Source organism: Chelonia mydas, chromosome 18 (assembly GCF_015237465.2).
Source record: "Chelonia mydas isolate rCheMyd1 chromosome 18, rCheMyd1.pri.v2, whole genome shotgun sequence".
Classification (NCBI taxonomy): Eukaryota; Metazoa; Chordata; order Testudines; family Cheloniidae; genus Chelonia; species Chelonia mydas.
The window spans coordinates 10,747,383-10,773,598 of record NC_051258.2 but is presented as its reverse complement, the minus strand read 5'-3'; the positions used below and the strand labels follow the sequence as shown (position 1 = coordinate 10,773,598).

Below are 26,216 nucleotides of genomic sequence, written 5' to 3'. Positions count from 1 at the left end.
TCCTGCTTCTCACAACGCTGATATACAGAAAGTTGTCCCTATGTATATGGCCACAACCGAGTGCTACAAAGGGTCACCGCCCCTGTAAGACTGATTTACCTGTAAATTACTTAGGAGTGTCATAAAGAGTGACTTACTGTATTTTATCTGAAATTGAAATTTATTTTCAGGAGTTACCAGTCAGGCTATGGGTTACTCTTTTAAGATTCAGTCCTGCAAAGTGCGGAGCAATATCGCCTGATTCAGTAAAGTACATGTTTAACTATAGGCTCACGAGCAGTCTCACTGAAAATAGTGGGAGTCTCTGTTGTCTTCAGCAGGCATTGAATCATTCCCTTAGTGTCTGTCTGGGAGATGATGGAGGAAATATCCTTTCAACATGAATCCATGCTAAAGTAGGGTTTCAACCATTATTAGATATTAACTTTTTGTTTCCTTGAGGAAACGTTTATTATGTCTAAAACATGTGCTTTATGTGGCATCTATTAGCTCATGACCATTATCAAATCAAGTGCTATTAAGGAACATTTTATCATACTGAAAATGTTTTGAAACAAAAAGCATAGTTTCACACACTTTTTAAATTGTATCACAGTGTGTGGTGGCCTCCCTTACAAATAAAATTTACCCTGCATTTTCCATAGGTATCCTTTGTCCTTGAAATGTAGGTGGTTCCCCTGGTTCACTCATTGATGAACATTTCTATTACACACGCAATGGTATACAACTCACGTGATATGGGTATATGCCTCTGGTACATACTTAGTGGTTGTACTGGGTGTGTTCCTATTGTGTGGGTGTACAGCTACTGCCAAAGTTGCTGCCTCTTGTGATTTAATCACAAGCCTTGCAATATTTATTAATTTTCTCTAATGTGCCAGCTGCTGGAGTCATAGAACTGGAAGGGACTTCGAGAAGTCATCTAGTCCAGTCCTGGCACTCAAGGCAGGACTAGGTATTATCTAGACCATCCCTACAGGTGTTTGTCCCACCTGCTCTTAAAAATCCCCAATGATGGAGATTCCACAACCTCCTTATGCAATTTATTCCAGTGTTTAGCCACCCTGACAGGAAGTTTTCACTAATGTCCAACCTAAACCACCCTTGCTGCAATTTAAGCCCATTGCTGCTTGTCCTATCCTCAGAGGTTAAGAACAATTTTTTTCCCTTCTTGTAACAACCTTTTATGTACTTGAAAACTGTTATCATGTTTCCTCTCAGTCTTCTCTTCTCCAGACTAAGCAAACCCAATTTTGTCAATCTTCCCTCAGACGTCATGTTTTCTAGACCTTTTATCATTTTTGTTGCTGTTCTCTGGACTTTCTCCAATTTGTCCACACCTTTCCTGAAATGTGGTGCCCAGAACTGGACACAATACTCCAGTTGAGGCTTAATCAGCAGGGAGTAGAGCGGAAGAATTACTTCTCGTGTCATGTTTACAATACCCCTGCTAACACATCCCAGAATGATGTTTGCTTTTTTTGCAACAGTGTCACACTGTTGACTCTCATTTAGCCTATGATCCACTATGACCCCGAGATCCCTTTCCACCGTACTCCTTCCTAGGCAGTCATTTCCCATTTTCATGTGATAACATCAGACTCTTGAGCTTTCGCTTAAAAATAAGAGCATTGTTACCCTTCTGGCTGGGAGACAAGCTTGAAAATGGGAAATGGTAGGGCTCAAAACCCAAAAAGAAAATAAATCAACAACCCACGCTATTATGGTCTAAAATCTCATTATTTTGAAGCCAGTCTGATGATGATGATGGGGGTGGTGGTAGTGGGGGGGTTGTTGACTCTGTGATGTCTGAATGCTTGGTGGTGGCACTGTAGTGGGTGCCCACCTGTGGGCTGCACCCCCCCCGCAGTGCAGGCTGGTGTGTGGCCAGGGCGAGGCAGGAGGCTCATTGGAAAGCTGCGTGGCTCCAAGGTGTTTCTTTACCGGGCCCTCGCTGGGCTCAAAAGTGGGTAGGGACAGCTCAGTGGTTTGAGCATTGCCCTGCTAAACGCAGCCTTGCGAGTTCAATCCTTGAGGGGGCCATTTAGGGATCTGGGGCAAAAATTGGGGATTGGTCCTGCTTTGAGCGGGGGTGGGACGAGATGACCCCCTGAGGTCCCTCCCACCCCTGATCTTCTATGAAAAGTTCTACCCTTGGGGGCGGGGACGACGATCGATTGCTCGGCACTCTACAGGCAGGCGGCCCCATCCGTTAGCTCCGGCTCGATTGGCGCAGGCTCCGGCTCGCTCACTGGCAGGCCCTGCCCCAAGAGCGCCATTGAGGGGACGGGGAGCGAGGCAGGTACTTGGGGGGGGAGGCGCCGCTAACGGCTTCGGGGAGCGGGCCGCGCTGCCTGCCTGGGCTCCTGTCCCTGTGAGTGACCCCCCCCCAGGCGCCTGGTTCTCAGAGCGTGACCCCGCCTAACCCGGGTGCCCGCCCTCAGAGCGTGACCCCCCCACACCCCGGGTCCCCCCCTTAGCTCCCCGGGGGCCTGGCCCTCACAGAGTGACCCCCCGACCCCAGCTCCCCGGGGGCCTGGCTCTCAGAGTGACCCCCTCCCCCCCCCCCCGGGGGTCTGGCCCTGGCTGTGATTCTCTGGCTCCCTTGCTAGGGCCCTGGCGCCCCCGCCCCCCTCTTACACCCTCCCTCCAGCTGCCCCCCCTCACCCCCAAGCGCCCTTACAGGGACCCCCGCCTCCTGGGGCAGCCCCAGCTGTGCTCTTAGCAAGGTGACCTTTCCCTGCCTCGTGCCAGTAGCGCCCCTCTTTTCCTAGGGGTTTACTTCTGCCTGCTCCCCAGGCAATGACCCCACCCACCATCCGCCTCGGACTGTATGGCCAGAGTCCAGCAAGGTGTCAGCCCCCCCCCAGTAATCCCTGGACCCTGCACTAAGACCGCCCTTCCCGTGGGCCTGCCTTTACCAGGGGGCCGGCTCTGCCAGCCCACACCACAGTCATCCTCCCCTGCAGGGCCTGTGGCACTGGTTTAAAAGCCCCCTTCTCTCCAAAGAGTCATCGTGAGGTTTATGAGATTTCTTGACACTTCCTCCCATCCTTTCTTAGTGCAGTCCCCCCTCCTCCAGCCCTTCCTGATAAATGTTTACTCACTCTTGTTTATACAAGTAAGATTGTGTATCTCCCACAGGTAATTTAAACTAAGGTCAGAATTTACTTGAGTTAAACTCAAGTATGATGCCTTGCAGAAATGTGTCTTTTCCTTTTCATGGTGATCCTGTTTTTTTGATAACATATCCAGTTCATCTTACTGCTGTCTCAAGGTTTTCATCTTGATTTTGCATCCACAATCCCCTCTGAAGAGTGGAGTGGAAAGGACAGGGATATTGTTTACATGTTGGTTAAAACTTTTACTTTGTTAGTCATAGCTGCAATTTCAATCTCAACTAAAAGTGAAAGGTGGATGCTAGTATCTGCTGTGTGAAAGACAAGACGTTAGTTTGTGGAGTGTAGCTAGCATTGCCTATGGAAACTATTAAAGGCACTTTAAGTCAAAAGATCAGATAATTTTAAATAATGAACTCCTTGACTTTTAATATTTTTCATTTTAATAGTTTGTTACTTTGCATTATTTTAAGATGTTTTGTGTTTAACTTTTAGTTCTAGTCAGTTTCACTTTTCAGCCTTAGCACAACTCTGTGTTTGGGTTTTTAATGCTCAAGAGAAATTGAATGTTTGTGGGCGGGGTTTAATAGAAGAAAGGTTTCATTGATATTTTTAAAAATGGAAACATTCCTGTTGCAACCATCAGTCAAGTAAAACTCATATTAGCTATGGAAAAACCCTGAATTTTAATATAAAAATTACAATATGGTCCTGAAATTAATCATTTCCTTTTATTGTCCTGCTTTTTTATGAAAAGTATCTTTTTCACTTTCTACCATCTGCAACTCCATGTTTTAAAAAATTGATTCATGTTGCCTTGGGGAAAATGATGTGCCCCCAGACACCCAATTAATAAAGCAGGGGTATGTATAGTATTTTTCCACATCACACTGTGTATTCACCCTTTGTTTGCCAATGTTTAGGTAAGTGTTTGGTCCTGCTCCCATTGAAGTTAATGAGAGTTCTACAGTTGACTTCAATGACAGCACAGTGAGGCATAAATTACAATTTGCCTTTTTATTTTCTGGCAACAGCACGGATTGAAATAGAAATGTTTGGTAAAGATTGTGAGGGTAAAAAATGTAAGTGGCAAAGAGTCCTCTGGCACCTTATAGACTAACAGACGTATTGGAGCATAAGTTTTTGTGGGTGAATACGACATGCATCCGACGAAGTGGGTATTCACCCACGAAAGCTTATGCTCCAATACGTCTGTTAGTCTATAAGGTGCCACAGGACTCTTTGCTGCTTTTACCGATCCAGACTAACATGGCTACCCCTCTGATAATTGTCAAAGTATGTGTATTTTATCTTTAGAATCTTGACAGTATCCCTTTAAAAACTGTAAAATCATGCTAGCTGTCAGTATTATCTGAGCTGATGGAACCTGAGCAGACAAGAAATTAAAACTAAGTAACTTGTTTTGCAAGTGTTTATAAGAGTGCCACAAAGAAATAGAATTAAAGGCCCTGTCCTGGAAGCTGATCCACAGAGGTAGATCTCTACTGGTTCATTGTACCCATTGACTTCACGGGGTGTGAGGATCCTCCGACATGAATCAACTTGTAGAATTGGGGCCTTTGTTAGCAAAAGTTGAGTTAAGCTTTCCATGCATACACACTACTCTTTCAATTCACGTCCAATGGCACTAGATTCTTTTCAGCAATGGCTGCTGGCATCCCAGCATGGTCAAGTGGCTTCTTATTTTATGAACATGATTACATGTTGGTCAGAGAGCTTAAAAGACTGACAAAATAAATACAACATAAATTTTTCAGACTGAAACTACTAAAGGTGTATAATGTACCGATTTTTTTAGGGTATAAATATGTAGTGTATAGGAGTGTGCTGAAAGAAAGCACATGCTTATATTTGCATCCTGTGCACAGAGTAAAAAGTAAAAGTTAGGATGAAATTACCCATTTTTTCCTGTTCTGGGGCCAGATTGCCTTCTACAAAAGTAACTGCTTTTTAGGGGACAGGAAATCCATCAGTTTTCACTTACGGAGTTTCCAGTGCACTCTTCTTTCAGGGAGCTTGGGTTTCACTCTTCCTATAATGGAAAGGGCTGGAAGTTTGGCTCACTTCTTTTCCCAGAAAACCTGATCTGTAGAGTCCCTGAGATTCACAGAACGTGGGCATGGACTCCTCCCAGTTATTTCCAGCCTCTTCACAGAGCAGTGCTGCAAGGACTTCCCTTGCTAGCTGCTGTTCCTGGGAATCTTGTTCAGGGGGTCTTACACTGAATGGAGTGGGGATAGCAAGTAATATTGACCAGATCAGCATTAATATGAACTAAAATAAGTTTTGGGGTAGGTATGTGTGTGTGCATGCACGTACACTCAGATAGCAGTGATAGACATGGTATGAAGCCGTACATAAAAACTGGAGAGAGAACACTGTCACAGAGTGTGGCCACCCTCCACTCCAGACCATAATTTCCAAAGTTGGAGAGTCCAGACCTTATGGAGTACCAGTGGAGGGGTTTTCTGTGGGAACTGAGGAAGAGGTACAAGGCTACAGAGACAGCACATTAACCTGCATCCAGAACTGCTTATTTTCAGTCTCCTTCCTCTCTGAAGACAGAGAGAACAATGTGGTACCTTGTCTTTTATTGCTTCAAAATAGGACAGTGCTGCAATATGAAAGATGCAAAGATTAATTCTTGTATGATGATTCTATGAGTAGAGGGTATACTTCCATAATATGATCTTATATAATGCTTTGATCATTAGATCTCAAAGCGCTTTAAGAGACAGGTCAGTATCATTATTCCCATTTCACAGATGGGGAAGCTAAGGCACAGAGAAGTGAAGTGATTTGCTCAAGATCACTCGGCAGGCTAGCGGCAGAGATCGGAATAAAACCCAAGTCTCCTGAGTTGTGGTCCAGTGCTCTGTTCACTAGGTCACTCTGCTTAGTGTTTTTAATCACTAAAGCACTACAAATCTCAGTGAGGAAAAGGTTTAAAAAACGCAGTGCAGTCTACCGCAGTAAAGATTGCAGCAGGTGAGGTGGTATTATGGGAGTTCATACAGTCTAATATTGTATAAATAAAATCAGTTCAAATAGTAACTTCATTGCGCTATGCTCTGACCTAGGATTAACAGGATAATTAAAAGTAGCTGTACATAGCAAAATTCTTACTTTTTTTTTAAGCAGCTGCTCTAGGAAAGCATCTTGTACTTAATATTAATTTTCCAGTGCCTTTGGGATGGGATGATTAAAGTGAAAATTGTTTGCAATTGCGTCTCAATTTCTGTATGTTGGCGGGTGGGAAATGGTTTGAGAGCACATAGTATATCTCTTAGACATGTTTCCCTTTTGCATGTAAAACAGAATACAACTGAACTATGGAACAGAGGATGACAACAGAGTCTTAGCCACCCCTCCCAGGATACAATCATGTTGGAGGGACTGGTAGCCTGGGTCCTCAACACCTATTTGGGCAAATATGTCAATAACCTGAACACAGACCAACTCTCAGTAGCTCTTCTGAAAGGTAAGGGTTATTAGCACTGTTTGATGTATCTCTGTTTTATATTTTAAGAATTGTATTGATAGAATGATTTTGTATTCACTGAAAGCCGGAATACATATACTGAATATATTTTACATTTGTCTTACTGATTAGCACTTATGTCCTTGTTCTTATATTGTAGTAGTAAATTGATCTAAATAAAAATATACAATTAAAAATAGTGAGTAAATCTTCCTGCTTTCCAAGGAGAGATGTTCCTTAAAGGGTTAGTGCCAGCTTAATTTTTTTTAAATAGACTAATGAAAAAAATGATTTCCTGATAATGCACCCTATTAGTGTGTACTGAGGGTTTGTTTTTGAAATCTGTAATAAAATCTATATGGGTTTTCTGTTCTTCTCTACTCTTGATGTTTTGAAGGGTCCTCTGGGAACACCCCAGAACAACAGCTCCAAATATGCTCAAGCACACCCTTCAATATGTGCACACGCACTTGTCTGCTGCCTCTTTTGTTTCATTTTCAGTTTTGCTGCTGCTGTTATTAATAAGGAACCTCTTTCAGAGCCTTATGCACCATCCATGAACAGTGAAAGTGACAATGCACTTGACCACTGTGCATGTGTTTCAAGTAAAGAAGTTGACAAAATAGAAGGAAATAATATTTTGTTTAATCTATTTGTTACAGTAAGCATAGGGGTTGCTTGCAACAGTAGTAAATCTGATTTTTTTTTTAAACGGGCGTTCCTTTAAATATCAAATGGCAATAGTGAGTATTTCAGGAAATCATTGTATTCTCAAGATATTTAGTAAAATATTTAAAGTATTTTTACAGAACATATATAAAAGAGCACACATGAGCCCAGCTGATGCTATGGGTTATTGGTTTAATTTTTGAAAATCAGTAAAGCAAACAGTGGCATGTCATCTCTCTATCTGGGGTGCTTTATGGAACAGGGATTTCAGGAGAATTTTGAAGGTGAGAAATAGTACTTAGCAAATGTTAACTGGTAAGTTGTATCAAGCAGATAGAGATGCTTTTGATAGCGTATTCAGGGTGAATGAGGGGAGAGATTTGGAGAGAAGCTTGGATGGAATATAGGCAGCTTAATAGTTGCTTTAGTTTTCAATATGTAGTTGCAATGATAGTTTGTGTGTGCATGTTTTGTGAAATTTCTTCTCGCACTTTAGAAGATACATAACAGGTAATGGTGAGAACTTATTTGGATACTCACTGATTCACTCATGAAAGGTGGGGTAATAACTCATGATTTAAAAAAAAAAAAAAAGTCTTGACTGAGTTACATAATGTAGTCCCTCACCTTCACTTGTTTTGAGAAGAAATTTTTTTACTCTGCAAGGAGCCAGTTTTGACTGTTGGTTACTTAAAGAAATAGTTCTAGGATGGAATTTTGGCTGACTGTCAGTGTATAGTGTTAAGTTCTTTTTGACTCTTGGTTGGCCCAGCCTTGAGCTTTATTCTTATTATGAGGTACAGGGATAGGACTCGTGGGTGAGAAACAAATAGAAGTATGCATTAGATTGCCCGTTCCCTGAAGAGTTTACAGAGTCCTCTTGCGTATTTGTACAGTGCTTAGCACAGGGTAGCCTTTATCCTGATTGGAGTTTTTGGGTGCTATGACAATAAAAATAATAAATATTAATAATATACCAAAGCAATAAAAATGTAGTCGCATAAAGTTCCTTCGCTATATGAAGTATATTTCTTGACCATCAGAGACTAGAAACTTTAGGATTTCATGGAATAGATTCTTAGGGTCTTCCATTGAAACCCATGGGGAATTTCCATTTTCAAATGTGTCGGTGTTGGTGAGACATCTCCTGTAATTCTTCTTCTCCTAACAAAAAACAAGATTTATATTCTGCAGTACCTACTGAAGTCAATGAAAGTTGTGTGCATTTAACAGATTATGGGATTTGGCCTCAGGTTTTCACTATGTGGCCACGTTTTCTTGTAAGGGCCCAGTCTTGTACTCCTCACTCAGATGAAACGCTACTGAAGCTAGAAGGAGTTTAATCTGAATAATGAATGTAAGGACCCAGGTTCTAAACAAGTTTCTCACAATGAATTTTCCATATGCCATTTTATCCTCCCGCTTCTTCATGCCTTTCACTCCATCATTTGTTCCTTCTCCTCTCCTTTGCTTCCTCTCCTTCATCCTGTTTATTTTTAATGCATTTCATTGTTGTTATTGCTAAAATCCTCCCCTTTCCTGAGTCTGAAACAACATTTCAAGAGTCTGTTTTTCTTCCCTGTGTGACAGATAAATTTACATATTTGAAAGGGGCAGCCTTTCTTTAAATGGTAATTCAATGCTAAGAAGGAGGAAAGAGGCCACAGTTCTCATCTGAGCCTACTGAAGCGATAAGGAATTGTAGATATGAAAGTGTAAAAATGAAATATGAGTTAAATATATCTACTGTATAAGACTTTTCATAAAAATATGATTGCCTGCTATGGAACTGTAGAGGCCAAGGGTGCTACAGTTTAAACTGTTGTTGTGTGTTGGGCATTTATATGTTTTCCTTTGCTATTGGAACTATTTTATTTATACCATGCTATTGTGGTATGCTGTGGGTATGTTAACAAAAACTAAAGAATCAATTTCCATTCATCTTCTTATTGTTCCACTTGTAATTTTAGCAGGGGACATTTTAGGACAACAATCCTATTTTTTCTTTTCTACATACTAATGTCAAAGTTTCTGTCTTGTTTTGAAAACATGTGTCCTTGTTTAAAATCATCTTGTGTGTGTGTTTTTGTAATTTCCAGAAAACCTCTAATTGGTGGGTTTTTTTGTTTTTTGTTTTAAAATTGCCTTCCAGATGCTTTGCTGTTGATGGAGAAGTTCAGATTAAGTACCTTGAAATATACCCTGTGATCATATCAAATAACTCCTGCAGATTGCATTTAAAAATCATTACAAAATATTAAATATCACATCTAATTTCCCCATTCTTTAAAATGATAGATTTGCTTTGCTCATGAAATAGAATTTTTATCCCACCTCATTTATTTTTATTAATTTTAAAGAAAAAACTTATTGGTATTAAGTTCATAATCCTCAGCCAAGCAGCCTTTAACGTAGTTTTATTCAACAGATTGCTATTTCTCTTCCTCCTGCAGGTGCTGTTGAACTGGAAAACCTACCATTAAAGAAAGATGCCTTGAAGGAACTGGAGTTGCCATTTGAAGTAAAAGCAGGTATGTATTTGTGCCTGTGTGTGTGACAGGTGTTCTCTACAGGAATTATTCATTTTGTTAGTTCCTGCTACAAGTATGAAGCATTTCATACGCTGGTTAGTCTTTTAAGATCTCTTTTAGTAATAAGTCATAGCTGGAACTGACCTTAAAATAAGAGTTTGCAGCTAAGTGTCAAATTCTTGGACAAATTACGTAATCTGAATTTATGGCGAACAAATTCTGTTTTTATGTTGCAATAATTACGTCTTTTTCCTTTTTCACTTTACATAGAGTATAACAGTGTACCTGTGTAGGATTCTAACAGTGTTTTATCTTGGTGAGTCTAGGTTTCATTGGCAAAATAACGCTCCAGATACCCTTTTATCGCCCACATGTGGATCCCTGGGTGATATCTATCTCAAAACTCCACTTAATTGGCGCACCAGAAAAGCAAGAAGATTTTGATGAAGAAAGGGAGAAGTTGCTGGAAAGAGAACACAAGAAAGCTCTTCTTTTAGCACTGGAAGAAAAATGGAAAGTGAGTAACATAGGACTTATCTTTTAAAATAAAGGAGTTGATTTTGTTTTTCTGTTACGGAAGATTGATCACCTTTAAACCTTCTACCAAATGTAAGTCTCTTTTTGAGTCAATATGCAGGAAACCGAGTTATGATTTGATCTGCAAGTGATAAGGCTGCATGGTCTTTGGCTTCCTCAGGAGGCTGAGGAAACCCACATCTATTTTATCATCACTTCAGATCACAATAGTTTCACTGTAGCACTGTACCGCTACCTGGCCAGTGTTTCCCAGTTGATTAAAGATACTGGTTAAAGCTCAGTCCAGACTATATGAAGTATTGGTGGTGGGCCGGGGATGTCTGGAGAATCTGCCTTGGTCAATTAATGTGGTTTACCCTAGGAAGTTTGGTAAGCATAGCAACTTAGGTGTACATTTAAAAAAAATTTTTTTTTACTTTGAGCTGTACGTGGTAGCGTATATTTTTTTCTTTTTCCCTTTCTTTTGGACCCAGACTGTTCCAAAATGATCCATAGTTTGGCTAAGTTACAAATACGCTTTTTGTTTGGAATTTCCCTGGACAGCCACTTTTGGTAGTTGCAACCTGCATTATATAGCTACACAACTTCAAGAGCACTTATCTACAAGTATTGATTACTTTCATGCTTTAGGAACTGTACTGATTGCCTGTTGTTCCACAAATTAGCTTTGAGATATGAGTACTAATTTGCAAAATCTTAAATATAGGACCAGTCTACTGGAGGAACTGACTGCTGTCCAGTTTCCTGTTCCTGGCAGTTGCGATTGGCACATTCTCAGTTCTCAAAGGGATGGGAGGCAGGCTCTGCTCCACTGAGAGCCTGAAACTCTGGAATGCTCTCTTTCTAGATGTAGGAAAGAGTAAATGTGTAGCTCAAATATTTGTTTCTAGTTTTATTTGGTAGGAAGATGATGTGGGTGTTATGAAATCACACTCTGATTATTGCTGGCCCATGTTGTAATTTTGAGTGTGGGGAGTATTTTCTATAGCACTTTTGAAAATTTCACCTTTAATATGTGTGTGTTTTCATACATAATGTTAGGAACTCAGGGGCCTTTGACCATAACACGTTAATTATTGTGAATTACTGGTAGAGTTCTATTAACCCATGCTTATGTTGATCAGAACCATAACCACAGATGCTATCGTTTCTAAGAACACGTACTATATCGGTGATTGATGCTGTCATTGCAAGTGCTTTGGAACGTACTATGGGCTGCTGAATATAAATATTTAAAAAAAAAAAAATCTAAACTACAATCCAGTCTGGAGTAAGATACACATGTACAATAGTAGAAAACTCAAGAGACTAAAGGAAGACAATACGTTACTAAAAGAGAGTTTTTAATAAAACAAAATAAAGGAAAGAACTTGCTGGGGATTATTTGCTTTACATTTCTGCTAAAATCCTATCTTCCTAATAGTTGGCAAGTGGTCTGTGTAGGGGGATATTTCAGAATATCAAAATAGGGGTTAAACACTAAAGGTTGGTGGCCCCTCCCCGCCACTTTAACCCCAAAATAATAGTAAATTATATAAACCGTAGCTAACTATAAATATTTTCTAATATATTTCTTGCTAACCGTGTTTTAGCTCAGTATTACTACTGATAGTATGATATTAAGTACAGTAAGACAGTTTCTAACCTTATACTCATAACTAGAAGACAACTTGTAATTGTACTGGTAAAGAAACGCATCTGTTAACTATCTTCATCCTTGTGTGATGTGTAAATTATATTATAATTTTGTCTTAATACACACGTTCTATAACATTAACAAATTACCTCATATTGAATAGATTTTTGACTTAAAATACTTCTAATGCTCTTCCATCTTCCAAAAGATTGTTGTGTAGTTCATGCCCCAATTTGTGGTTTTAAAAAATATTACCAAAGCTAATAGTAATAGTTTGAAAATGTCCTGAAAATGGACTATTTCAATTAAAATAGTCTTTTGTTTAGAAGTAAACATTCCCTCCAGTGTTTGCAATGCAAACATACTGCCAATGGAACAGAACCAGAACGTGAAGCTAATTAGCTTACTTTGTGTGCTTCATTTAACATAGCCATTGCAAATAAATAGCATCAATGATACAAAAGTAAAGTGGCATTTAAAAATTCTTTCTTTGTTATAATCTAAACTTTTGATAACACAAGTAAGTCATTGTTCGTTAAATAGGAGTTTTAACATGACAATCCCTTTCTAATATAGCATCAGACTAGCAATCTCCTACATTATTTAGATTTTTTTCCTCTGGCTTTGTAAACATTAAAATTTATTTTCCAGACCTTATATGTAAAGAAAATACATTTTCTTTTTAATAAAATAGCTGTTCTGTCTCTCTCTCTCTCTTTCAGAAAGAACGACAGCAGAAAGGAGAATCTTACTGGTATTCAGTTACTGCATCTGCAGTCACAAGAATTGTAGAGAACATTGAAGTAAGTCTAATGGGACCCACAATCTTTCATTCTATTTACTAAAGAATACTTGGTTTGTATATGATGTGCTTCTTGTTTATTTTCAGGAGACTCAACATGTGTACAATGGAGGTGAATACTTAGTAGAGAGAGACCCCTTTCAGAGCTAGAATCTTTTTTCCTCTGAACTCTGAACCAAGCCAGAATTGGCAAAGTGAGGGGTTTATGGGGAGGAAGGAACCTTTCACTCTCCCAGTCCTTGGAGAAGTGTCATTCTTCCTTGCTTTGTAGGGGTCGATGGATAATAGATCAATATAAAAGCTGTCTAGCTTTATGGTGGTTCTTACCATAATATTGGAGTGTCTCCCAATTTATTAATACTTCCAATTTTAAAAGTTACAATGTATTACACACAGGTTTATGTATAATGTTTTGAGTGTGACAAGTTTGGTGAGGTAATATCTTGTACTGGACCAACTTCTGTGTTTTGTTCTTCACATCTGCTTGGGAAGTAGATGTCGCTGTTAAGTTTGATTTCCTTCTTAATGTTGTGAAGTTTCCTTTTTAAATGGCAAAATTCATTATCTTCCAGTGTTGCTTGCAGTGTTGTTGTTGCTGTGTGGGTCCTAAGATGTGAGAGTAGCATTAAAGTATATAAAGAAGAAAATGTAAATACCATTCTGAGATTCTGGAACTTTGACCTTTGCTTACTTCTGCTTATTTCTGATGCATGAAGCTTGATGCTGCCTGAAAGACTGTTTAACATATACAAATAAAATGTATATGCAGTCTTCATCTAGCAATATTGGATAGACACTCAGCAGAAACCTTTTCTCCTTAGTTGCAAGCTCACTCAAAATTCTAGAGCCTGGGCTCTTTTACTTTTCTCTTTTAAAGCCATAATAAAACTAATGATATTTTCACATTTATTTATTCTTAGCTATGTGTGCTAATTAAAATTTATAAGGATATCTGCATTATTAAAAAACTTGTGTCTAAAGAAACCAAAAAAATAAGCAACCCTCCCTGTGATATCTTCTAAAATCTGTTTATGCTAGCTGCCATGTAATGAATTTGTTCTCTTACTTCACCTATATGTAGAGGATATAGTCCGTGCTAACTCTGTATTGAGGGATCGCTTCCATGTACTGATGCTTATCTCATAACAGAAAACTGAGGTAACAGTCAGTTGTAAAAGGCTGTCATTAACAGTAACTAGAAATAAATGGGGCCTTCCAGAGATGATACAGCATGTAGTGATGACGCAAATCAGATATTCTCGATGTGAGATCTTGGGCCGAGTATGACATTGTACAGTAAAGCATGAAACAGCAAAATTCAGTTGGTTCCATGACCATTATGAGATTTTTGCCACATGTAAAATTAATTCAGGTCAGCACTTCGTGTTCTGCTAATGCAGCACTAGTTTTTATTCTAGTCTGCATGGATTATTCTCTTGTGTTTTGAGCAACACGAGTTTCTGTATGACTACAGCAACTGTGGCCTGCAAGCAAGGGTAGTAGTAAAACAGCAGAGAAAAACAGCCTGTTTTATGAAAATGGCAAATGACGTAGCTGGTGTTTTTAACATCTGGGGAGATGGGTAGACCAGAGGAAGAAATATGGAATGGAGCCTGTGGGAGTGCAGTCAGGAAATGGCAGGAGGGTCCCATCACAGAATAACCATTTAAATAAATTTTGTTTGTTTCTTGGAGATGTAAGTATTGAAACAGCTTGAATATAATTTATCAACATTGCAGTACACTAAATCTGTTTCAAGCATAACACAATCTTTTTGCTCCCTGTCACGTTTTTCTCTCTCCTCAGTTGAAAATTCAAGATGTCCATTTGCGGTTTGAGGATGGCATCACAAATCCTTCACAGCCATTTGCCTTTGGAGTGTGCATCAAAAATGTATCAATGCAAAATGCTGTAAATGAGCCTGTGAGTATAGGTCAAAGTTAACACTGAAGAAATGATACGCGCTAAGATGTGATGAGAATGATATAATTGTTTCCTGTTTTTAAAATGCAATACAATGGTTGCTATTAAATAATTACTGCAAATATTGTTTTATAATATAACAATCTCATCCTTAAGAATTATTGTAGATACCATGATAAAGTCAAAAACAGCTGCATGTTACACACTGAATATTTAATGGTGATCACAATACAGTCAGATTTAAAATAATTTGTCACATTTTGTTTGATGCGTTGTGACTGAGTTAAAAATTTTCACTTTAGGTAGAGAAGTTGATGCGGAAAAAGCAGTTGGATGTTGCTGACTTCAGTATTTATTGGGATACTTGTTGCACTTTATTGGGAGACCTGCCTCTTGGTGAGCTACAGGTATGAGATGAACATTTGGAAGGAATAACGTTTACTTGCATGTGAAGAGGGAAATCAAGACTTTCACGTTCTTCCACTGGTTTGTAATATAATGTAAAATTTTATAGTGCATTTAGGTCTAGGAATATTTGGAGCAACTTGAGCTATGTGGATTCATGATGTCATGGAAAGATTAGTACGGGACCAAGTAAAAACTGAAGTATGAACATTGCCTATTTAAATTATCCTCTTTAAAAGCCCTCCTTAAAACATGCTGCTTCCATGAGACCTGCCAACGGTACTACTAATATAGACTGTAAAATAGTAATTCAACCTATAAATATTAAACAAAAATAACCTAAGTAATAAACAAGAAACAAGCAAAATTAATCCACTCAGATGATATGCTCTCAACATGATAATCTTCTCCTAAAAGCAGTGTTCCACTCTCTGTATTTACTGGTCTCTTTGTTCCACCTCTTCATTTGTTAGGATGTCGTCTTGGTCTAATTTAGGACTCAGTATGGCTATTGGATCTTATATCTGTGTCAAGTTGCACTGAATTCAGAGGGCGTCCGTTCAGGATTCAAGAGTGTACCTGAGCGGATCTTACAGCTTTAGATTGTGGGTGCCAAAGGACAGAGGCTGGGTTTTTCTTTTCAGTTACTATGCAAAATATGGTTTTGTGGCTAAAAATTGGACCAGCATTTCCCCCAACTTCTGTATGATCTTTGGTAAATAATTTCATCTTTTTATGCCCCAGTGTATTTATCTATGCAATGGGGATATTTTCTTACCTCCATAGGAGTGGTGTTAGACCAAATTCATTCATTTTTATAAAGTGCTTTGAGAACCTCTGAAGACACTATAGAAATGTGAAATACCTTGCACAGCTGTGGCACTGTATAAATAATTTCCCCAAATATTATTTAAACAAGATTACCTTCTTGACAACAATTATTTCATGAGGAGAAAATCTGGTTAAAGGAGACGGAATTCCAGCAGTGTAATACACCTAGTAGATTCCTCATCAGCAGATTGTCATTTAGATAAATTGTGTATGTGTGTTATATGCAGTGACAGATTGAATTTGCTTGTAACTCACAGGAAGCAATGGACAAAAGTATGGAGAGCCGTGATCATAATTACATCATGGAGCCTGTATGTACTTCAGCTCTCCTCAAGAGAAACTGTTCTAAGGAGCCTTTAAGATCACGACATACACCACGGCTTGAGTGTGATATCCAGCTTGAGACAATACCATTAAAACTTTCACAGGTAAAATGGTTTCTCAGTGAATCGCTTCTCCAGATCATGCTTTAGATGTTTATTTTCAGTTGACCCACAGAACATAAAATTGAGATTTAATCATTGTGCAGTAATTTAACAGAATACATTAACACTGCCTAATTTATTTATATGCTGTTTTATTAAAAGATGCAGTATCAACAAATCATGGGGTTCTTAAAGGAACTGGATCGAAAAGAGCGACAGCTAAAGTTCAGGAAATGGAAACCAAAGGTTACGATAGCTGACAAGTAAGTTTTTTATACTACTGATATTTTTATGTAATGATGTAAAATACCCTTTTATGCAGTCTTATGTTTGTTTTACACTTATCTGAACAACACTGTTTAGTCTAAAGTTAGGGCAAAAATCACAAAGGTGGTAGCTAGTGATTATGTGGTGCACAGAATTTAGCAATAAAATTGAAATTATAGTTCTAATATTCTGTGCTCTATCAGTTGAATTATTGCTGTATATTTATTTAATTTAATTTGGATTTATACCTAAAATAAAAGTTGCTCTGATCCAAAGCTCTTAAGTGCTTCTGTCACAAGTTATAAGAATGAAATGATGAAACAATGAAAATAGCATTGGAGTTTTGTCCCCCTCCCCTTTGGAATGAGTGGGCTTTTTTTTGGTTGAAGAGGTGGGGAATCCCACATGCTCAGTTCACAGATCTGTATTAAGAATAAAGGTCATAGGAGCTGATGAAATGAAGGTAGCGCTTCTTACTGCAGTAGTAGGACATGCTGGGTTGACGTGCCATTGAGGCTGTGGTGCCCATTTATTTCCTGGCTAGCGACCCTCTATTTTTCTCACTTGGCCTTTCCTCTGGATTACGAATCAAACTAACTGGAAATGTATTCATTTGATGTGTTTTAGCTGCCGAGAATGGTGGATCTTTGCTTTGAACGCTAATCTTTCAGAAATCAGAGAGCAGAGGCAACATTCTACCTGGGACTTCGCATTACACCGGGCCCAAGATGCAGTGTCTTACACAGATATGTATTACAATCAGTTAAAAGGCATCCCGCTGTCTGTGGCGGAACAGGTATTGAAATTTGCAAGTACTGTACAGTATAGATATGTGACCCGAGCATCTTTTTAAAATGAAACTAAATGCGTCTTGCTTATGTTCTTGTTTTAAAATTTACCTCAAATTTAACTGTAGAGTTATTTTAAATTTGCTAAACAATATGTTGTGTGGCAGCAAATTGTTTTTAGGACTTACAGAATCTCTTTGTAGTGTAACAGATGATCTTTCCTGGAGCCGTTACTTGTTTCGCGCAATTATCAATGGTGCTTTTTCACTAATTATTCATGCTGATCTTTTCATAGATGAAGAAGGAAACTTCTATCTGAAGTCTTTCAAAATGCAAAACTAGATAGTGTCCCAAGCCTTCCATACTGGGAGGTGGGAAGCATAGGAAAAGTAAATGTTTATGTTTAAGGTAATTCTTTCGGTTTTCCAATGGAAGACAGAATTGCTATTCAGTTTTCCTGCAGTTTGCAGTGGTGTTTAGCTATTTAGAATTTTTAAGAGAAAGTTATGGTGCTCATGACAAGGGGTTCAATCCTTTAGACCTTTGTTCTCATGTATTCCCTACTTGCATTACTTGCCAAAACAGCAGCAGCACATATTGTATTGGGAACACTCTGGAGCTTCCAGAGCTGTTGCGGTGACAGGAGCAGAAGGAGAGAGCTGACCTGGGCTCCCCTTTGACCACCACCTGACACAGGGCCCCAGTGGCCCATCTTCCCCCATGAGGCACGCATTCCCCTAGCTTCTGGGAGATGGGGACAGACGTGGGTTGTGCTCTCCCCATTCACCTGATCAGACCCAGCTCGTAGCCCCAGTAGTTCATCTCCACTCCATTCCCTCCTTCTCCCTTCCCGTCATCCCCAGGATTATATCCTCCGATAGCCAGCTAATGTAGTTAGTCCTTAGCTCAAGCTTTGCTGCAGGTTCATGGCTGAAATCTTGCTGATGATGCATGATAGGTGGGTGGTTAGCTGTACAAAGCAGAATGTTTGTTTTTTTTAATTTCTTAAGAAAACTACACACCTAGAAAATTTCATACAGAAAACTGTTAAAGGAATGTTATTTAGTTTGCAAAATAAAGCACTTAAAAGTTAAGGAATGTCAGCTATATGGTTGCCACCTGATGCAGCCTTCATTTTGGTTCTTTATGCCTATCAGTTTGATACTATCTTTAATTCCATTATAACATTTTTTCCATAGACCACTACCTCATGCAGTGCACAGAGAGGGCTTGACTTTGTAACCTAGATAACTTTTTAATGTAGTTTTTTAAAATGTCTATTTCACTAATTTTGTAAATTTTTACTTAGTATGATATCAAATTGTTTTCTTTGAAATTGGATTTGAGTATCTCTATACCCTGTCACAAAGTTTGGAAACAATACTTAATAGGCAAGCCTTTTTCTGGCACTGAAAACCATCTTTGGTTTTATATATATACATATTTTTTGCTATTAGTAAGATCCCTCAAGCATCCAAGAAACAGCTCTTCTAGGGTTGCAAGTCGCTTTGTGCAACACCCCCCACCATCACTCTCTCTCACACACACACACGTGTTTGGTGTTGTAGGCAATCCAAGTCCTCGCTTATCATGCAAGAGTTGGAACAGGACTACCAAGTACACTGTCTCTAATGCCTCGAGGAATGAATTCCCTTGACAGAAAGTAGTTTCATAGATTTCCTTGTCCATTTTCATTAATTGAATTCCAGTTTTGGCTCTTATGTGCCTGCAGCGTAGATGCATATTTGAACTCAGTTTAATTGTGTATCAAATGAACAAATTGCCGTTGATTCCCATTAAATGTCTGCGTTCCGGTATCTTCTGTAGAGACTTTCAAATTCATCTATGGGATTTAGGAGCACATGTCCCAGTGAAAATCTGTGCATTTGTGCTGCTAAATCCCTTAGATGCTTGAAAGAATCTCCGTCTGAGTGTATTTTTTGAAGAGTATAAAGCTTTAATTGCCTGTGAACCAGCACAGAGATACTTTTTTGCTACTGCAGGAAGAAATGCATCGTATTGAAGAAGAGCAGACATTTGAGGAGATGAAGATTTTACGTGAGATTGTTTATGACAAATTCCATGACGTAGCTGAGGTGAGTGACTTTCTGCACACTGGGTAATATTGAGAATCTAAAGGTGCAGTATTACAAGAAATTGTATCGTCCTCATTGTAAAAGGTATTGTAGCATGAACAGTATATTCATGCTGAGCAGTGTGATGCCAGTGCTAAAACCACAATCATGTTCAGATTCTTCAGTTGTGATATGCTGAGTGCTATTATTAGGGTGCCTGAGCTCCACACTAGCAACTCCTCTTCCTCTTTAATATTAAAAGAGAGAACTAAGACTGAAACCTGTAATGGAATTTTCCTGGAATAAATAGTGCAGAGTTGGTCCTTTTTATAAATGTACAAACACTGACCCTTTAAGGCTCATTTCATAAGAAGTAATGTTGACTACTGATTGTAATCCTGAGTGAGAGTTCGATGAAAAGTAAATGCTTATTGATTGAGCTATGGTTAGGGTGCATGACAAATGATTCTGGCAACAGTTAGGTTGATAGAGTAACGAAGAAAAATTAAGAAACTGATCTGGATAAGTCCAGAACTGTTAACTCATACATACGTTTAAAAATATGCCGTAGCTAACTGTGGTAATATTTTTACAATGTATAAAACAAGATTCTGATGATAGTCGGTTTAGACAACACAGCAATATATTTGACAAGTGAAAACAGCATTGTATGGTATTTATGCTTAGGAAAGTTCAGTAAATAAATAGTAGATGGAATCATAGTAAGAAATAATACATTCTGGATTAAGACAAAGGTTCTTTTCTTTTGTTTATCCTAATGTGTGTGTTTGATTTTGTTTATTTGGAACAGAGTCTTAAAGAGCCTTTGTCTGAGTCCCCTGGAGTGTCTCCTACTGTAGACCCTGAACGCAGCAGTAGCAGAGGGATGCTGCAGTATCTTCAGTCTTGGTTTCCTGGGTGGGGGGGCTGGTATGGATACGCTCAGCAAACATACGAAGGTGAACCTTTTGAGGGACTGCTACCAGAAACACAAGAACAGTGGAATCCAGAAGACATACTGGGTATGGTAATATTTTTTTCTCAAAATTATCACCTTAGGGCATGTGCATATTGGAAAGAAAAAATGAGTTTCAGAGCCTGAGTCAACTAACTTGGGCTTGTGCTAAGGGGCTAAAAATATTAGTGTAAATTGCTTCGGTTGGATCCTGGACTCTAAAACCCAGTGAGGGGCATGGGTCTCAGAGGCTGGGATCCAAACCGAATGGGAATATCTGTATTTCTATTTTTAGCCCTGTAGTGCAAGCCTCACAAGCCAAAGTCAGTTGGCACAGGCTCGGAGGCTTGCTACAATCGGACTTTTTTTTTTTTTCTCCCCCCTTCACTGTAGGTGTTCCCTCAGTTAAATACTTGTTAAAGATGAACTGAAATGATTTTTAAAATTCGTATCATTAAAAGGAGAGAGATGTAGACTTAAATTTCTAAATAAATACGTATAAAGGAGAAATATTTAAAAAATATCTTTTTCTTAATCACTGACTAAAACTGAATTAAAACTTCTGTGGGTTTTTTCTATTAGTTGATTGCTAATTTCTAAAGCAGCATAAAGGTTGCAGCTGCCTGTACTGTTTAAGTTGTTTGTAGTGATAACTATTGCAGGAGAAGTACAGACTTCTCAGCTCTGGTTGAACAGATAATAAGCTGTTGTCTACTTGTTCATTCCTCCCATCCCCACCCCCATAGTTGGGCTATCTTTGTCCTTCATAGAAAATTAAGTCTCAAGTTTTTGCTCACTAGTTGTCTTGTAGCTTGTTTGTTAAACTCACCTTGTTCTCCTTTTTAAATTAGTTGCCGATGAATTTTTTGATCCAGCTGCCGATGCCTCCAGTATGAACACATTTACAAAGAGAGATCATGTGTTTGCTAAATTAAATCTCCAGTTGCACGGTGGCACTGTTACCTTGTTGCATAAGGAGAAGAGGACTCCATGTACAAATGAAAGTGCTTTCATGCAGCTGGAATTTTCAGGTAACATTTTTCAAATTTTGATAGTTGTCATACCTAAAATGGGACAAGAGCTTTCCCTGCTTTATAAACAATACTGTATAGCCACTCATGACTGAGCTAATGTCATGGAACGGTACTGAAACCATTCAAGTTCAGGTCTCACTTCCCTTGGTAAGCCCATGTTTTGTTAGTATATACCTTGACAGTTTTAATTATTTTAGGATTGAAGTAGGTAATTGAGGATTATGAATACGAAAGTAATTTATTGAACTTTCATTTGTTTTATTATGTATAGAGTGGTAGTAAATCTTTTTACTTTTTACTTTCAGATATTTGAACAGTTTCACAGTAATATAATTCTATAAATTTGAGTTTTTTTTCTGGTATTTAGTCCTTAGTTCAGATAATACATTTGTAGAAATAAATGTGCAACAATTCTGTTCATCTATCCCAAAATGCATTTTTTCAACATTTTGATGCAAATATTTGCAGACACTTCTAACCATATTACTTGCTAAATAAATAAATAAATATAAAATAAAAAAAATCCCCTTATAGTGCAAGAGCTTTAATTCTTCAATTTGAGGAAACCTTAGCAATGAGAAACTGATGGTTTAAAAGGCTGTCAGTGAAGCATAACTAACCAGTCTTAGCTCTTGTCTTGTTTCTTAGCTTGCTTATGAATATGTAAGATGACACTTGTATCTGTCATCCATAAATACATTTATTGTCATGTTTTCTCTCTAGAATTCAATACAGCCACTTATGTCTTTATTTTTCAGGTGTAAAGATCTTAGCAGAATCCCTTCCCCGCAAAAATTCTTCCCTTCTCACAGTTCAACTGGGTGGCCTTTTTCTGCGAGATTTAGCAACAGAAGGGACCATATTTCCTGTTCTTGTCTTCCCTAATCCTGTATGTAAAAGAATGCAATTACATCTTGATATAGTACTGTTGCCATTTCAGGATTGATATTTAAATAAAAAAAAATGGCAAAATATGAGTGTAAAAATACTGATGTTAATCTTCTTATGTATCTTAGTATGAAGCATTTGCATCATAAGCACAGAAGAAAACCTATAAACTGGAAAATGTCTGAATGAACTTTGGCTTTTTTTCTCTGCAAGGATCCTCCATAAGCTCTTCCTGTTTTTAATCTTTGGGACTGTTGTTTTGTATATTACTATACAGAGCCAGTTGTTGGACTGAATTTAGTTTTGGAATGATAAGTGCTGCTGCTTAATTAGCTAGAGAGTTTTTTTTTTTGCTTTATTTACCAACTCTCCCCTTCTCCCCTCCCCAAAAAACCTTGGTTCCCATGGAGGACTTCCTTCAATTGCATTTAGTTCAAGACTACAAACGTACAATCCAGGAACTTTTTTTCTAGTATTGTTACTGAAGAATTTAAGTGTTTCTGCCAGAGAGGGATGAAAGATTTGATTTTGCTTTAGCCTTGAAGACTTGAAGTCTATTAACTATAATGTTCTGACATTTGTAGAAATGTGATTTCCACTTACAATCAGCTTGTTGACTAAGAAAGATAGCTTTTCCTCCTTATATGTTCATATGCAAATTGTTTTCCTTTCTTTCATTATTGGTTATATGAAGAAAAAATACATGACATAATGGCATAGTAATTATTACAAATCACATTGCATTCTAAAATTAGCAACAAATAAAATAAGGAAAAACACAACTTAAATTTGGGTATGTACACTAAATGGCTTATTTTTATATTCAGTTTGATGGTCTTCAATTTTTTTTTTTTTTTCTAATTAGCAAAAAGAGGTTGGCTGCGTCTCCTCCTTTGGTCTCCAAACTTCATCTTCAGAAATGACTAATAGGAGCACTGGTAATATTTTCATTATTATGCCTGATCTGAGCAGGCAACCAGATTATGCATTTGAAAAATGTATTAGTGAAATACTTAGGCTAAAAAATTTCAAATGTTGGTGTCTGATGTTAGGCTCCGAAATCCATATTTAGGCTCTGGACTTGCGTAGAGAAACTTGCAGGATATCTCCCACGCTGAAGTCAATGGGGCTTTGCATGGGCTCAGAGATCAATCTTGCAAATTTGATTTGCAAAGGTGGGGTTGTTGTGCACCTAAACAAATGGCCTGATTTTGATAAATTGAACTCAATAGGAACTGCAGATACTCATCTTTGAAAATGAGATTGCTGCTTGAGTTAGGAACCTAACTTTAGGTACCCAGTTCTGAAAATTTTAGTCGTTTAATTGTAGACAAATACTAATTGCCATATTTGGGGTTGGGAAGGAATTTCCCCCCAGGTCAGATTGGTAGAGACCTTGGGGGGTTTTCGCCTTTCTCTGCAGCATAGGGTGAGGGTCACTTGCTGGTTTCAACTAGAGTGGATTGTCTGTAACTTGAAATCATGATTTGAGGACTTCACTAACTCAGCCAGATGTTAGGGGTATATTACAGGAGTGGGTGGGTGAGGTTCTGGGGCCAGCAGTATGCAGGAGGTCAGAAAATATGATCATGATGGTCTCTTTTGGCCTTAGTCTATGAATGTTAATTTTTAAATTGAGCTGCTTTTGATGCATATCCATTGTATTTTAAAAAAATTTAAATACTATAGTATGAATGATCATCAGATATTAACCACCCCCATGCAAACGAAAAATTGATTTTTATACCCTCCATACTCCTACTTTAGAGAGAATTGCTTTTATATTCTTTTGTTGATTCAGATGCAGACCCCGATGCACCAGTATTTGAGATGCTGTATGAGAGAAACCCAGCCCACAGCAATTTTGAGAGACGCCTGGAAGTCAGTACCAGACCTCTAAATATTATTTACAATCCACAAGCCATTAAGAAAGTAGCCGATTTCTTCTACAAGGGAAGGGTTCATACCTCAGGTTAACCTTTTTGTTTGATATTTTTTCTCATATTTACTCCGGTAAAGCGGCAATAAAAGTTTCCATTGTAAATTCAAATCAGGAAATAGTGCAGGGCTTCTCTTGATTTCTGAAGCAGAAAGGGCATGCCTTCAGGATATCTCCCTACACTTCCACCTTTAATTGACTACTCTTGTAGATGCCACATTATCACAATCTGTCCCTCTCTCAAGTCTGTCGTTGCCACTCTTGGATTTGTCAGAGGGAGTGTCTTCCTTTTTACAGTTGCTGTGTCTCTTCCATAAGGATAGAGCTTCACTGAACTAATCCTTGCTTGACCTGGGGGCTTAAGACCTGAGCTTGAACTTTCATGTCAGCTGCCATTAGAACTTCAGCTCTGTATGTTTGCTTCTGAGGGCAGAAAGGGTGAGAATAAGGAACAATAAATGATTCTTTTTGAATCCTTAGTATTTGAATACTAAGAGTTTGATAGCAGCAAGATATGGCACAGACCTAGTATAGAAATAGTTTTCCTTCCTTTTTACAAGATCAGAATGTTCCTCAAGGGACATGGATACAATTAGGAAGGATTTTGGCTGCCTCATAGCCCTTCCTTAAATTCCCTTGAGTACATTTAGTCAGATTTTGTTCAGGAAATTAAAATGGAAGGTGTGACCCACCATAATGTTCACACAAGGATTTAAGAAATCCTTTGTTTGCTTAAAAGCTCTGTTTTTGCCGAATAATCATTTGTAATACAGTTAGTGTTTAGGGCTGTTATTGGGAATGGTCACTCCAGCTTATAGATGCAATTTTTGGCTGTCTGTTGTTATGCACTTTCCTGGAAAAAATAACAACATAGTTTACATTTTTATAAGTCACAGTAAATAAATTCTCACTACTACTTTCTGATTCAGCGATATGTGAACAAAATTATGCATAGTCAGATTTGTATATTTCCTGCAGGCTTTGGATATCAGTCTGAGCTAGAGGTGAGAGTGGCTGAAGCGGCTAGAAGACAGTACAACAAACTAAAAATGCAGACAAAAGCTGAAATCAGGCAAACGATTGATCGTTTACTAGTGGGAGATTTCATTGTAAGTTTTTTCTCAGAAATGTGTTTTGTTTCCTTGCCTTTTATATTAGTTCTGAAACATGGAAGGGATCTACAAAGTTTCCCAAATTTCAAGTTCCCATTGAAATCAATAGGAGCTGTTGGGTGTTGAGCTTTTTTGAAAAATTCTCTCCAAGTACGTAGTAATCATCTTTCAACTGATCTTGGAAACTACTTTGCCCTTCCTAAAAATTGAAGGATAATTGTATTAGTAATGTACATGTCATAAGTAGCTTTTATAACAAGAGAAAAAATTAAAGGATCTTTTCTCTGAGAAGGAAATATTTGGGCTCTGATACTTTTTCATAAAACATTGTCAAATGCATGTTATGCTTATACAGGTACCTTAGTATCAGTGGAGAATTTATAATTTGGATAGGATTGACTCTTGCATTTGTTTTGTGAATGGGAAGAAAATATTTTTATTTTTTTTTTTTCAGGAAAACAGCAAACGTTGGACAGTGTGCCTTGATATTTCTGCCCCTCAGGTGATCTTTCCTGATGACTTCAAATTTGTGGACCCAGTGTTAGTAGTATTGGATCTGGGGAGAATATTACTAACTAATTCTCAAGGTATGGCCTTGAAATAAACTGTATCTGTTTACATGTATATGGTAGGAACCCCCCGTTCCCCCCTCTAGCATTCTTCTATTTGCCTGGGCACACATACAGTTTTACTAGTATTAACACCATATTTATTGTGGGAGGATGGGTGGGGGTAAACTTTAGTCCAGGGCTGGCCTTACCTCTACAGGACCTAGTAT

At 38.3% G+C, this 26,216-nt stretch overlaps 1 protein-coding gene across 13 annotated transcripts in view; it reads left to right on the top strand.

Annotated features, from left to right (window-relative positions):
- Positions 1-2,000: 2,000 nt before the first annotated feature.
- Positions 2,001-26,216, top strand: part of VPS13D (vacuolar protein sorting 13 homolog D) — a 199,207-nt gene continuing 174,991 nt past the window's right edge. For 5 of the 13 annotated variants that reach the window (XM_037881403.2, XM_043531478.1, XM_037881398.2 and 2 more), the window contains exons 1-18: positions 2,002-2,302; positions 6,459-6,621; positions 9,744-9,821; positions 10,148-10,338; positions 12,717-12,797; positions 14,603-14,719; positions 15,022-15,126; positions 16,213-16,383; positions 16,543-16,643; positions 17,275-17,443; positions 19,439-19,531; positions 20,322-20,532; positions 21,317-21,496; positions 22,258-22,388; positions 23,253-23,325; positions 24,189-24,359; positions 25,305-25,435; positions 25,893-26,025. In XM_037881403.2, coding sequence (XP_037737331.1) covers positions 6,525-6,621; positions 9,744-9,821; positions 10,148-10,338; positions 12,717-12,797; positions 14,603-14,719; positions 15,022-15,126; positions 16,213-16,383; positions 16,543-16,643; positions 17,275-17,443; positions 19,439-19,531; positions 20,322-20,532; positions 21,317-21,496; positions 22,258-22,388; positions 23,253-23,325; positions 24,189-24,359; positions 25,305-25,435; positions 25,893-26,025 — 2,233 coding nt within the window. In that variant the 5' untranslated portion in view covers positions 2,002-2,302; positions 6,459-6,524. Of the gene's footprint in view, positions 2,375-6,458; positions 6,622-9,743; positions 9,822-10,147; positions 10,339-12,716; positions 12,798-14,602; positions 14,720-15,021; positions 15,127-16,212; positions 16,384-16,542; positions 16,644-17,274; positions 17,444-19,438; positions 19,532-20,321; positions 20,533-21,316; positions 21,497-22,257; positions 22,389-23,252; positions 23,326-24,188; positions 24,360-25,304; positions 25,436-25,892; positions 26,026-26,216 lie in introns of all 13 variants that reach the window. The other 8 variants (XR_006286399.1, XR_006286398.1, XR_006286400.1 and 5 more) reach the window with 4 other exon arrangements.